Source organism: Pseudorasbora parva, chromosome 8, assembly GCF_024679245.1.
Source record: "Pseudorasbora parva isolate DD20220531a chromosome 8, ASM2467924v1, whole genome shotgun sequence".
Lineage (NCBI taxonomy): Eukaryota > Metazoa > Chordata > Actinopteri > Cypriniformes > Gobionidae > Pseudorasbora > Pseudorasbora parva.
The window spans coordinates 6391820-6405874 of record NC_090179.1 but is presented as its reverse complement, the minus strand read 5'-3'; the positions used below and the strand labels follow the sequence as shown (position 1 = coordinate 6405874).

The following is a 14055-nucleotide window of genomic DNA, read 5'->3' as shown; positions in this document are numbered from 1 at the left end:
TCAAAGAGTCATTTTTTTGAGTCCAGAGTAACGTAATAAAACCTTTAAACGCACTCAAGTGTATTTAGTAGGATGGTTTTAATCGTGTAGAACAGCGCTGTGTTACCCCACATTGGAAAGAGCGGAAGCGACCGACTGCAGCATAAGCAGAATAAAGGCTCCGCTTGCCTTGAAACCGGCTATTTTGACTTAAAATAGTCTAGAAAATCCCAAAAATATTTGTTGCAGAACTCTAAGCACATTTACAATTAGTTTTTTCTTTTTTGAGTTATAGAGGTATGTTTTGGATTAAAGGTGTCATGAACTGGCTTAAAAAAATACTGTTGTCTGAGATCAACTTATGACATTTGCGTGGTTTTTATATTCAAAAACATCATAATGAATAAGTAATAGGCTATTTTCTACACTGGTTTTGAGGATATCTTCTGGAATGCTCGGTTTTTATGGGCTAGGACTGGATAAACTTTGCATATTATAATGAGCTTCGTCACCCCGGTGAGTACACATGACAAACTGTTTTGAAAGCGTGTGGGAAAACAGTAACCAGAATGAATTGCCCACAGGGTTTTCAAAAACGTCTTTATCAAACAAACACAATGATTTATCTCTAACTCATCCTCAAATGATTGGAATTAGCCTGTCACAATAACACATTGTGCTGGACGATAAATTGGCCAAGAAATGATTGTGATAAACGATAATATTGCCATTCTGAGACCATTTTCATCTAAATAATGATAATGGGATAATAATGCAGGTACACCTTTTCAAAGATCAATAAACTTGTATTTCTAAAGACTATTTAACACTGAAAATGGAAAACATTTTAAATAGCCACAATAAATGAACAAAACAACCCCCCAAAAAAATAAAAACAATGGACTCTCAGTCTGTTTACAAAAAATGCTCTTGAATAAATACCAAAAGCAATAAATAAAATGGATGAAAACTGCAACGGATGATTGTGTTTTAGGAGCATATTAGGGGCGGCATGGTTCACAAAACCCACGGTTCGGTTCGTATCACAGTTTTAGAGTCACGTTTTTCGGTTCTGTACGGTTGTTGTTGTTTTTTCTTTTAATCGTTAACACTCCAGAAATTGACTGCAGCATATGATATATAGTTAAATTATTCACAATTTAGGATACAGTATTAACAATTGTTATATCATGTAATCAAGCACAAACTTAACTTGACTTGACCATCTCTGAGGAAAGTTAGGTGAGATTTTGATACACAAGAGAGAAGACATTGATTTCTTCATTTATTTGGCAAAAAAAGGAGAACGTGTATTGCTATCTCTACAGGAACTTATGTGCCTTTTTTAGCACATAAAGATCGAACTGAAGAATGAACTTGCATTTATCAAACTGCCCACTTCAGTGTAGCTTTAAGCCTTGTTTATACTCGACGCTTCCGCACGAGGGCGAGCAGCAAAAATGACGTCTACACTCCATTCTGCTTGCCGGTGTGCAAGTCAAATTTTGTAACTTTGTGTGTGGCTCTGCAACCGAAGAAGCACGAGTTCCAGACGAATCTGGCCAAGCATGACGTCTCATCACGCCAGCACCCAGTCTGCATGTCGAGTATAAACACCTCCCCAAACGGATGAGGCACAGTCAGCGAGAGAGATGAGGGAATGATCTATGAGACTTTTGTATGCGACTTAACCTTAGCAGTAGCAAGCAAAACGGTTTTGCACGTCAGACTAGTGTAACGTTATACATATATATATTTTTGAATGACGAAGCACGCGATCGTGTCGTTTACTGATGTTTATTCACGCGACGATAGCCGACAGCACAGACATTTGAAGCAGTTTTACTCACCGGCTGCTTCCAAAGCAGGACCGAACCTTTATCGCTGGGACCGCTCCGTCAAAAACACACTTCTTTGGTATGATTTGGTGAAGTCCTGACAGCAGTGAACGGTGGAGATCCGCGATGTTGTGAAGCTTCCCGTCATTTCTGCGTTCAAATCGGTTCAAATGCAGCGCTGCCTTCCCGGAATGCTGTGCTGAAGCGCTGAAGTCGCTCGACGTCACCCATAGGAATAAAGTGGAGCGCGGCGCGGACTATAACGACAGAAGTGTTCACGGACGACTGGATCTGCACCTGAGAGTGTTTATGGGCGTGCATTTCCTCTCTCACTCTAGTCACGCGCGCGCACCCTTCCGGGAGAAGAGCCCGTACAGCCCATACAAGCACCTTTTGCTCCACCGCTTCACGTCGGGTGGTTCAGAATTTGTTTTCTTCTCGTTTGCGTGCTTCTAGTAAACACAGAAACTGGCGAACGGTCTTTCGAATCAGCTCTGACCGCGACTCTGGAAGACTTGGAGTTAAGCTTTTCTCTGAGAAAAGAACAAAGAGCGGCACTGAAGTCATTCTTAAAAAGGGAAGATGTGTTCGGAGTTTAGCCGACCGGATACGGCGAATGTTTAATCTGTCAACGAGCTCTGCTTCACCTTCGTTGCTCTGGTTGGTGTAGCGCTATCCTATCGCGTGCAGAAGGAGTTTGAAAGACAGCCGTTTATCCGCCCCTCGGATTGAGCCGTCAATGTAGAGTTCCCAGACCAAACATCTTGATGAGGGTCTGGCTTGTCAGTCTACTGTTGAGGCAATGTTTCACCCAACGCTGACATCACAGCCTGGCATATTCTGAGATTGAATGTTTGTTGGGCCTGATGTCAATAGAAGCTTTCAGTTTCAGCTCCGAAACTTACAGTATATTGATCACGGTGAACTTTTATTAATCAAAGGCTGAATGAAAAGTTGATTTCTGAATTCAGCACCCCTAGAAATATACTTGCCAGTTTTTTTCATATTTCACACACATATACAGATGGATGACAAATGAAAGGAAATTCTAGGGGATTTGGCTCTGATGCTGTGATGGTCATTTTGTGAGCTGTCTCTCACACTGACTCCAGGTCATCCAACTGTTTTTCACAAGAATGGATTCCAAAGCTCAATTATAATAAGTTAAGTGTTGAGTTGTTTCTTCAGTGTGGTCAGTATTTTCTGTAACCTGTTTTCTAATGATATGATTGTCATCGAATGTGATTTGAGTCAGACCAGGTCTAACCTGTTTGACAAGTTTACTGAGGCAGATTTATCAGTGCCTGGAGTTCACTGTCATATTAACCTAACCCACCCACACTAGCCCTCTCAGTCTGCCCTAACAAAGTCTCTTCATCTCCTCAGTATTTAGCACCCCCACCCTCCCATTCTTTTAAGACCATGTTTGATACTTTCTGCCTCTTTTATCTCCCCTGTCTCTGTCTGTGTATTTGTGTGTGTCACAGAGAGAGAGAGAGAGAGAGAGAGAGAGAGAGAGAGAGAGAGAGAGAGAGAGAGAGAGAGAGAGAGAGAGAGAGAGAGAGAGAGAGAGAGAGAGAGAGCTTGATTCCTTGGTTTCTTTTGAAAAGCAAGGACACAATGGGGTCTTTCTCAGATGGGATCTGTCTCCATTAAAGACCCTGGGAACACTGCACGGACCCCTCAACCTCCTCTTAAAGGGCCAGGGAACTCTCCATCCAAAGCAACCTGAGAGCGCAGCAACCAACCCTTGCGTTTTCATGGGAAAAAGTTGGAATCAATTATTCATGAAGGGTGTGTGAATCACACCTCTTACACTCTCCCTGCGTTCACCCAAACAAGCGTCACCCGTATTTATCAATTTCTCCTGAGCCCTGTATGAACACGCTGTACTATCTCAGCTACAGACACAACATGAGAGAAACATAACAAACTAGAAAATAAGAGATTATGTACATACATACCCACACAGGGCCACACCAAGTATTGTCTTGCCTACATTTTATACTCAATGTGACTGAATTTTATGTCTTCATCTAAACACAGATGCTCACATGGCGTTGGTTGAGAAGCCATCTTGTGCTTGAGGTAAAATAAGTTGTGTTTTTTTACCCCACAAATTAATATAATTTAGCATAGTATCCTTGATGTGCTTTCTCTTTTGTAATTCAGTTTCAAAAATGTGGCAATCATTGTAATACAATAACACAATTACAATAGAAGAGTGGTTCATATGAAGTGATTCATGCATTTTAGAAATATTTTACTCGAATAGATTGAACAGTTTACAAGTCTGCCAGTTACAAGTTTAGATGACTTATTGCTGTCTCGCAATTTTTTGAGTAATTGTAAAAATCATAAAAACTATAAAATAACACACGTGGAAGTATGGGATTTATGTCTAGATGCCATCATGAAGTGCATCCTGGGATGAAGGGTGTGGACAAACTTTCTTTGAAAAACAAGCTGTCACTACAAACTTTAACTTTAGTCATATAAAAAAGTATGAGTCCTTAGACTATTTCAGTAAGATTTTAAGTACTATTTATATTTTTCGTTGGTCTGTAGACTTAGGCTAAAACCCAGCAGTCTGTCTAGGTGAAGGGGGTTGTTGTGTATTGGAGCACCGAGAGGGAGGGTGAGATGGTGGAGGGGAGGAGAAAGAATGGACAAAAGTTGAGTGGAGGAATGTGAGTTTGTCTGAAGGGGGAATAAAGGCGTTCTGATGGAAGAGAGTTTTGGAGGCAAAAGGAAATTCTGAAAAGAAAAGAAAATTCGCATCGTGATTCCAAAAATAACACAACTCTGGTTGGAACTCCGGAGCGCTTTTTGGCTTTGGCTTCACGCGCTTCAATAGATTACTTCACGTTCAGGATCACTAAAAACTTTTTGAGCTTAAAAAAGAAGAAAGAAAATTTACAGCTTGCACTGTTTTTGGATTCAACAGACGACAGTTTTGAGGACGACTCGACAGCTTTTATTTTGAACTTGAGGATTGGCGTTTTTCTCTCTTTTCCTTCTTAACCTTTCTGAAGTTTACTAAGGAATCCGACAGAAGCGCTCATCTGTGGAAAGCTGAAGCTCGCGTAAGCGCCGGAGCGATGCGATGATGAGGATGATGATGATGATGATGCGATCTGAGTCCACCGCCACCGATTCCCACACGCCACCGATGCCGAACTGGACCGGACAAAAACCGAGCCGGATTCCGAAACCAGACAAAAGAATGACCCGGTCGAACCTTATCACCCTGTTACTCGTGATAGTTTTGCGCCTCGGGTCCGCGGAGGATGTGTCAGGTAGGCTACGAGATTTGTTTTATTTAAAATGTTTTCAGTTCAGTGCATTAAAGGTTGAATGTTTCCTGATCATTTATCCCGATTGAATATCAATCGTTATAGTATGGGCATAGCCTACTAGTGGTCTGAAAAGTTTTAAATATGGAAAAGTATTCGGACGCTTTTAAAAAAAGGTCTGAATGCCATTAGAAAAAACTATTTCTCTTTGGCAAGTAATGCAATAAAGTGCTTTTGTTTGACGCAATAAAGTAATGGATATAGTGTTAAAATAAAGATGAACACACTCCTATTTAAATCGGATAAACTCTGTGGTTACTCTGTAGTGTGAATTTGAAGGAACTTTTTTATAGTCATTAAAACTGACCAAATTTCAAATTGCAATTCAGACAAATTAATGTCATAAGAAAAGCTTGTGACTGTGCCCAAAACCTTCTGAGGGCATATGTTTGTTTGTCATCAATGAGATGCACTGATTATATGTGAGATCTAAAAGATGATTACAGCGAACGAAGCTTTACAACAAGCTTCTTCTTCTTCTTCTTCTTCTTCTTCTTCTTCTTCTTCTTCTTCTTCTTCTTCTTCTTCTTCTTCTTCTTCTTCTTCTTCTACCTTTCTTCTTCTTCTTCATTTTTTTGTTGTTGTAAACAATGGGACTGTTTTTTCGTGACAAACCAAAGCTCAATCCTAGGGACCTGAGGTATATCTCGAGATGAGAATATCTTTTAGACTTGAGGGTGGGCTCTTTTGACTTGGGTTATTAAGAGACCACCCCCTAACAACACCATAACAATAGCATTGAATGACCTTAGCAATCAGCCAGAACATCCTAGCAACCGCATTGCATCATGGCAGCGACTGTTTTTAGCACAGGCAAGCACAATTCACATTTTCCTCTGTAAATGTAAAAGTTGTTTGTAACAGTGTCTTGCGCAAGATAATTGTTTTTGAGTGTTTACCAGACAAACTTACAGTTGTTAAAAGTTGTCTGTGAGTGGCCCTCTGAGACATGATGTGATGTCTTTCTACCATAAGTCTGGCAGATCGGACACTTATCAAACTCTCTCATCAAATCTCCCAGACTCTGAAGACGGGCAGCCTAAACATGCAGCGTGGAATAATGTGGGGACCGATGAGGGATATAAAAAAGAATGTGACTTAGGGGCCATGCTGAATCAGACAGGGGAAATGATGGATTGAGCTTGGGGCAAAGGGACGGATCAGGGGATGAATTGAATGAAGAATGGAATAAAAAGCCACAGGGGGAGATTAAGATTGGCGGACAAGTGAAAACATAAAGGAGGAAAGAAAAAGTGATGTGTCTGTGTGTAAGACTGGGCTGATAATGGAGAGGGACAACTTTTCCGGCATGTTAGCTGTTGTCTTTGACGTGCATCGGTAAGGTTTACTGATGAGAGAAACACTATAACATTTTACAGCACTGTACAATATAGTGTTGTGGAGGAAGTGCTATAATTAAAAATGCAGAAAGGAAAGTCAAAAGGGGATCAAAACTGGGCACATTTTCTTGCTTATAGCATTACATTTGTCAAATTTTAGCAGTAAACTGTATAAAGATGATATATACTATATTGTCAAAAGTTTTGGGACACCTGCCTTTACTTGCGCATGAACTTTAATGGCATACCATTCTCAATCTGTAGGGTTTAATGTGTAGTTGGCCCATCCTTTGCAGCTATAACAACTTCAACTCTTCTGGGAAGGCTTTCTACAAGGTTAAGGAGTGTGTTTATGGGAATTGTTAGTCTTTTTTTTTTTGTCAAGCGCATTTGTGAGGTTATACACTGATGTTGGAGGAGAAGGACTGTGAGCCAGGCCTTCTCGCCCAGCATCAGTTGACTGTGCAGGCCAGTCAAGTTCCTCCACACCAAATTCGTTCTGCCATGTCTTTATGGACCTTGCTTTGTGCACTGGCACACAGTCATGTCGGAACAGGAAGGGGCCCACCCCAAACTTTTATCATAAATTTGGGAGCATGAAATTGTCCAAAATGTCTTGATATGCTGAAGCATTAAGAGTTACATTCGCTGTAACTAAGGGGCCAAGCCCAACCCCTAAAAAAACAACCCACATCATAATCTCCCCCCCACCAAACTTTACACTTTACACATGCAGTCAGGGATCGTCCATCGGATTGCCAAACAGAGAAGCGTGATTCGTCACTCCAGAGAACACGTCTCCACTGCCCTAGAGTCCAGTGGCGATGTGTTTTAAACCATTGCATCCCATGCTTTACATTGCACTTGGTGATTGCACTGTAGCCTTTGGCTTGGCGTGCTCAGTTGGGGACACTAAAATTATGATTGCAAACTAAATATACAAATACAATTTATTTATTTAACTTATTTAATTCTATAAACTATAATACTGATCTGCCAACATTGTCGCTTTATGATAAATTAAAATAAGCTGATAACTTCTACATTTTCTCCAGAACGACTGTACAGACGAATCAAATTTTGTTGCAATATTTTAACACTGTTTAACACTGTGAAGCTGCTTTGAAACAATCGTCATTGTAAAAGCACTATATAAATAAGTTGATTGATCGATTGATTTAAGGCTTGGATGAGCTGCTCGGCCATGGAAACCCATTCCATGAAGCTCTCTACACACTGTTATTGAGTCTGAATTTGAAGCCCACACAAAGTCTGGAGGTCTGTAGCTATTGACTGCAGAAAGTTGGCGACTTCTGCACACTGTGCACCTCAGCTTGCGCTGACCCGGCTCTGTGATTTTAGTTGCTGTTGTTCCCAATTGCTTCCACTTTGTTATAATATCACTAACAGTTGACCATAGAATAGTTAGTAGTGAAACTTTTGTTACAAATGGACTTAATGCACAGATGGCAACCTAACACGGTACCACGGTTGACTTCACTGAGCTCCTGAGAGCGACCCATTCTTTCACAAATGTTTGTAGAAGCATCCGCATGCCTAGGTCCTTGATTTTATAGACCTTTGATCATGGAAGTGATTGGAACACCTGAATTCAATCATTTGGAGGGGTGATCCAATACTTTTGTCAGTATAGTGTATAGTTGGTCTCAAACCTAACAGGCATGCCATGGACTAAAATATACAATTTTGACAAGCGCAACTGATCAGTGCAATTTATTGCAAGACTGTCATATAGAAGCCACTTTTCACAATACAATCAGTTCTCACTGGAAAGTTTCTTCTTACAGAAATACAGAAATGTATTCTTGATGAATACACAGTTTCTTAAGAAAAATATGCCACATCACGGAAGTTAAGTTGACTTTCAATTCATATTTAAAAGGATGCTGCATGCCCACAAAGAGAGTCCAGCTCAGAGGTGACTGCCCACTTTCAGACCATCGTAAAAGGAGAGATGTTTAAAAGAGCTAGTGAAGCTAAAAGCTGCTATAGCAATACAATTAAGCAATGCCAGGAGTATTAAGTGTCATTTAAGTGTGTGTATGTGTTCTGCTAAAACTTTCCTGAAAGACTGACTGTGTCAATATGTTGTTCATATTTAAACACACTCCAGATGCACTGGAAGGAATTTAAATCCTTTAACTTAAATCTCTAAGTGTTTCTGTTGAGTGTGCTCCTGAATGTGAATGTTTTTTTCTTCTTGTTGTTGAGAAAGTAGACACAAATAGAAGAGGGATGGCTGTGTGTGTAAGTGTTTTGGATGCCATGTCACACTGTGTGGAATGATTTTCACAGGGTTAAAGGTTAGGGGTCAGTGCAGTGTCTGACATCTTTGAGAAAATCCAAAACTAAAGTTATTAAGCAGGAAGGAATTCAGAATGAGTTGCGTCACCCGAAGCTAAACTGCAAGGATCTGGCTGGATTACATGCCTCTGGTATCTCTCCGGCTTCAGCTGCAGGGCTTGTTATCGACTCCATGCTGACTAAAGAATTTAAAACATTTCAATTCTCCAGGCAGATGGACATGCATGTAACCAATGGAAAGTGAATCACCGGGGCCAAGCTGATGTTTGACAGAGAGCTGATTTGCAGTCTTAGTCTTTTTCACATCCTAAAAATCCATACGAGGGAGGGTTGTGTTTTTGAATGCCTCCCCTACAAAATCAGTTCACAGAGCTACACCACCCCACTGGCATTGAATAGGAGGTTTGTCTGATAAGTTCATGTGATGTTCACTTCTACTAAGAGACAGGAAGGCAAAAAACCCTTAGACTTAAAGGGTTAGTTTACCCAAAAATGAAATTTCTTTAATTAACTCCTCACCCTAATGTCGCTCCACACCCCTCCATTCATCTTTAGACACAGTTTCAGATATTTTAGATTTAGTCCGAGGGCTTTCTGTCCTTTGAATGTAAGTGTATGCCCACTTGATGTCCACGTCCAGAAGGGAATGAAAACATCCTCAAAGTAGTCCATATGTGACATCAGTGGGTTAGATAGACTCTTTTGAAGCGTCGACAATAAAAATTTTTTGTCCAAAAATAACAAAAATACGAATTTATTCAGCATTGTCTTCTCTTCCGTGTTTGTTTTCAAAAACCTCAAATAAAGAATCAAATTTTTGCGAATCATCAGATTGATTCGTGATTCGTATCGCCAATGTCACGTGATTTCAGCAGTTTGCCAGTTTGACACGCGATCCGAATCTTGAATCATGACCGTTTGATTCTTTATTTGAGGAACACGGAAGAGAAGACAATGCTGAATAAAGTTGTATTTTTTGTTATTTTTGGACCAAAATGTATTGTTGACGCTTCAAAAGAGTCTAACTAACCCACTGATGTCACATATGGACTACTCTGATGATGTTTCATTCCCTTCTGGACGTGGACAGCAAGTGGGCATACACTTACATTCAAAGGACAGAAAGGCCTCGGACTAAATCTAAAATATCTTAAACTGTGTTCTGAAGATGAACGGAGGTCTTACGGGTGTGGAACGACATTAGGGTGAGGAGTTAATGAAAGAAATTTAATTTTTGGGTGAACTAACCCTTTAAATGGAAGGGCCTGAGCCATATCATATATAGCCCATGTCCAGGACTCCCCCCAATTCAGCTCATCTGTGAGACTACAAGACCAGAAATAGGTGTGTAAGATAATTAAGGACCAGGGCTGGGAACCACTGATTTAGAACAGCTGAGCCCCACAGAGAAACAACCTAAAACATTTAAAACACCGTAGCCACCGCATAGAAATGACCCTAGCAAGAGCCACGCCCAGTTTTCCTCAGGGAATGTGAACAGCTAGTTTTTATAAAGTCTGTAAAGTCATCTTCCGAAATGATGGATGAACCCTTTCAGTATGATGACCATCAAACATCTGACTTTCAAACATCTGCAAATTATAAATAATTGACAAACAATTACCAAAAAAGCAGCATGTTTTTGTGGTCATTTACCGTAGTAGTGTTTTGACGTCCATGTAAAAACCTTGATGTGGCAAGTATGTAGCCTCATAGTATATTTCAAAGTACATCAAATTTGCTTACTTCATCTACTGTTCAAAACTAACACAGGTTGTGGAAGCTGAAGTGATTTGACTTGACTTGACTTGATGGGTTTTCCATGATTTTCCTGCACTGCGCAGGGCTACATTTCACGCAGAGCCCTGGGAACGTGACCTCTTCTCTTGGGAAGCAAGTGGTGCTTCAGTGCATCCTGCGAGCGGACGGGGTGGACCATGGACCCCTGGATGTGATCTGGCTGAGGGAGGGACAACCGCTGGACTTTGCAGACAACAACCAGATGCAGTTCCCCGTAGATGAGAACAGCTGGCTGGTTATCAGTGAACTCAAGTAGGAATGCCATCTTTACGTGTCTGTGACATTTACACTGCTATTCTCTGTCCATGATTGGTGTTGGGGACCATTACTTTTATAACTAGCGTGTAATGTACATTATTGCATTAATGCCTGAAGCATGTAGCATCATAAATATGAATAGACAGTAACATTTATGTCACTTTTTCTCAGTGGCAGTTGACGGAGGCTCTTTCTCTTTAAATATTGAAGTGACATGCTTGGTTTGCGGATATATTTTCAATTATAAACCAGTATGACTATTTTACCAGTAATAAAAAACTTGTTGCTTATTAGAAAAGAAAATAGGGTATAATGCTATAAATTCTAAAAAAAATAATACATTACTTGACTCTCTACTTCTGAAAGTAATCTCATTACCTGTAACCCCCAACACTGGTAATACCCAGCCTACATAAATACATTAACATTTTCAAAACCTCCTGTAAAGCTGATTGGTGCTATCGCAATGAAAATACATACTGATACAATTAAAACCTTGAAAGCATTGAAATAAGCTTCGGGAGAAATGTGTTTGCCAAATGAACACATCAAAATGTGAATGCAGTTTCAGGTTAATAGCATCTGCTTTCTGCTTACAGGATAGAGGAGATACAGCTCTCAGATATGGGCGCCTATCAGTGTGCGGTTTACTCTGGTTTAGAGGAGACATTATCCATTGAGGGGCACATCCAAGTAGAAGGTATTATCTTCATTTAGTGTATGTTACTTAAATCCAATGTTCTCTTTAAATTCACATCGGCTTTTTGGTGGAAACATATGTGCAGAGAGGTGGAAACAAACTGGGAGTCTGGCCTGGGTTGAGAGAGACTAACAGTAGACTACACTGATGGGATAGCACATTATTGATGCATTTATGGATTCCTGATCTCTCTTTGTTTCTTCTTAAGGTCTTCCTCATTTCTCAGTGGAGCCGCACCATTTGTCAGTAGTGGCTAATGTAGGGCTGAGTCTGCGCTGTGAGGCTCATGGTCCTCCTGAACCTGTACGGGTCATCTGGCTGCTGGACGGGGCTCCTCTCAATAACCTGGATGACCCAATATCCCTGTCGCCCTCAACACTCGACATCTCAGGTATTTACCTATCCTGACACAACTGTATGCTGTTATATACAGCTTTTATTTCCTTGTAAACCTTGTTTTCCCATAGCTTATCTTTTATTTCAAAGAGCAATGCTCATTTATCACACTTGATGTCTGTCTGTGAGATTACAAATATTTTACCAATGAAATTTCGTCTTGAATGAAGTCCCTCAGACATTTTCTGCACCAAGGATACATATAGAACTAGTACAGAAATTGCGTTACACAAGAAACATTATGGGCCCTATTTTAACGATCTGAAACGCAAGTATCAAAGCGCGAAGCGCAAGTAATTTTGTGAGCGGGTCTCGGCGCTGTTGCTATTTTCCCGGCGGGATAAATGGCTCTTGCGCCCGGCGCAAATCTAAAATGGGTTGGTCTGAAGTAGCGTCATTATTCATAGGTGTGGTTTGGGCGTAACGTGAATAAACCAATCAGAGCGTCATCCAACATTCCCTTTAAAAGCAGCTGTGCAAGGTCCATTATGGATCGCTATTATTATGGCGTATTTACCAGGCGCACGCCAGGAGCGGTTCACAGCCGAGGAGACTGATGTTCTTGTAAGAGCAGTGAAAGACAGAGAAGTTGTGTTGTATGGGGATGGGAGAAACCCACCCAAAATAGCGTCGGTTAAACAGGCGTCAGTTAAACAGTTTTTTCAGTCGATTTTTTTTCCTGGTTCTTGACGGACAAACCAATTTGTCAGATGTCCTTCTCTACATATATGTCTTGCCACTATTGGGCAAACAGGTCTGATCCTTAATTACTACAATAAGCCTGAATAATTTGTAAGCTAGATTTATGCCTATTTTTTCACATTTTCGTAGCACACCACAAGGATTTCCGTCATCTCATGTGTTAATATTTTTTTAGTGTAACAATTTATGATTTGCAAAAATAACTGTTGCATCTGTGTAGATTACATGAGCAAAGTGTATGCGCGTTGTGCACGCTGTACATTATGGTCAAGCATGCGCCCTTAAAATAGCATAATGAACACTGACACGCCACTGACTTTAAACTGGGTTTTTTCTGGTCAGTGGCGCAACTGTTTAATGGAACAGCAAAATAGCACCAGGGATTGTTTGCGCCGGAACACGCCTCCTTTTTTGCGCTGAACCGCCCAGGGAGCGCAAGTTCATTCACTAGTTTAGCGACGTGCTTCTGTGGAGGGAAAAGCGAGCTTTGCGCAGGTGCAAAATAGGAATGACACATGCGTCGGTGAACAAAGTCAATTGCGCTGGGTGCAAGATAGGGCCCACTGTATATAAAGGCTAATTATTTATGTATCTGAGCAGAGAAGAGTGCCTTAAGCCTAAAGTATACTTATTTTTATACATGTACGTGGACGTGTGCACACAGTCGAAAGCACATCTTTGAAAAGTATTCTTCTTTTGATTCATACGCTTACACAGGCATTCGACAATCTCTCACCACAAGTTAAACCCCATGTAAATACTGGGAAAAAAATCTAATAAAATGTGCATGTGCAACCTTCATTTCACTAGTTCACACTTACATCAAATTAAAGATTATAGAGTAAAGATTATGTGTATTTGGCGTGCTGTCCAGGGGAGGGCGCCCGAATTTTGCCCGAACCCAGAGTACCCCCTCATGATAGAGATACTCTAGAACTGGACTGGAGTATATTATAGATTGTGTTGACATCTAATAAGAGTTTGTTAGAATCAAGTGAGGAGATGGGATGGTGGAGGGATGCTAAAATGAAAATGGTCAACGAGAGAAGGTAAATCAGCTGTATTTATACACCCCTCTTATCGTTGATTAGCTTGATGTGCTCCACTTGTGTTTAATTAGGTTTAATTATATGAGCGTGCTCCACTTGTGTTTAGTCAGGTTTAATTATCTGCACGTGCTCCTCCCGAAATTTTGTTAATAAAAACTTCACGTACAAAGTACGCGCGGTTCGAAAAATCAAGTGGTACTTCTGTACGAGCGTACTCTCTTGATGACAACATTCGCGGCATGTGCACTGTACTCGTGTAAAAGCGAAGTATACTTTGGCATTTAGGTGTTGATGTCTTTAAGGCAAATGTAT

At 40.7% G+C, this 14055-nt stretch overlaps 1 protein-coding gene across 3 annotated transcripts in view; it reads left to right on the top strand.

Moving 5' to 3' along the window:
- Positions 1-4491: 4491 nt before the first annotated feature.
- The window catches only part of LOC137084072 (tyrosine-protein kinase receptor UFO), a 58337-nt gene continuing 48773 nt past the window's right edge, over positions 4492-14055 (top strand). For 2 of the 3 annotated variants that reach the window (XM_067450005.1, XM_067450004.1), the window contains exons 1-4: positions 4492-5116; positions 10683-10890; positions 11496-11596; positions 11805-11987. In XM_067450005.1, coding sequence (XP_067306106.1) covers positions 4924-5116; positions 10683-10890; positions 11496-11596; positions 11805-11987 — 685 coding nt within the window. In that variant the 5' untranslated portion in view covers positions 4492-4923. Of the gene's footprint in view, positions 5117-10432; positions 10539-10682; positions 10891-11495; positions 11597-11804; positions 11988-14055 lie in introns of those variants that run through there. The other variant, XM_067450007.1, reaches the window with a different exon arrangement.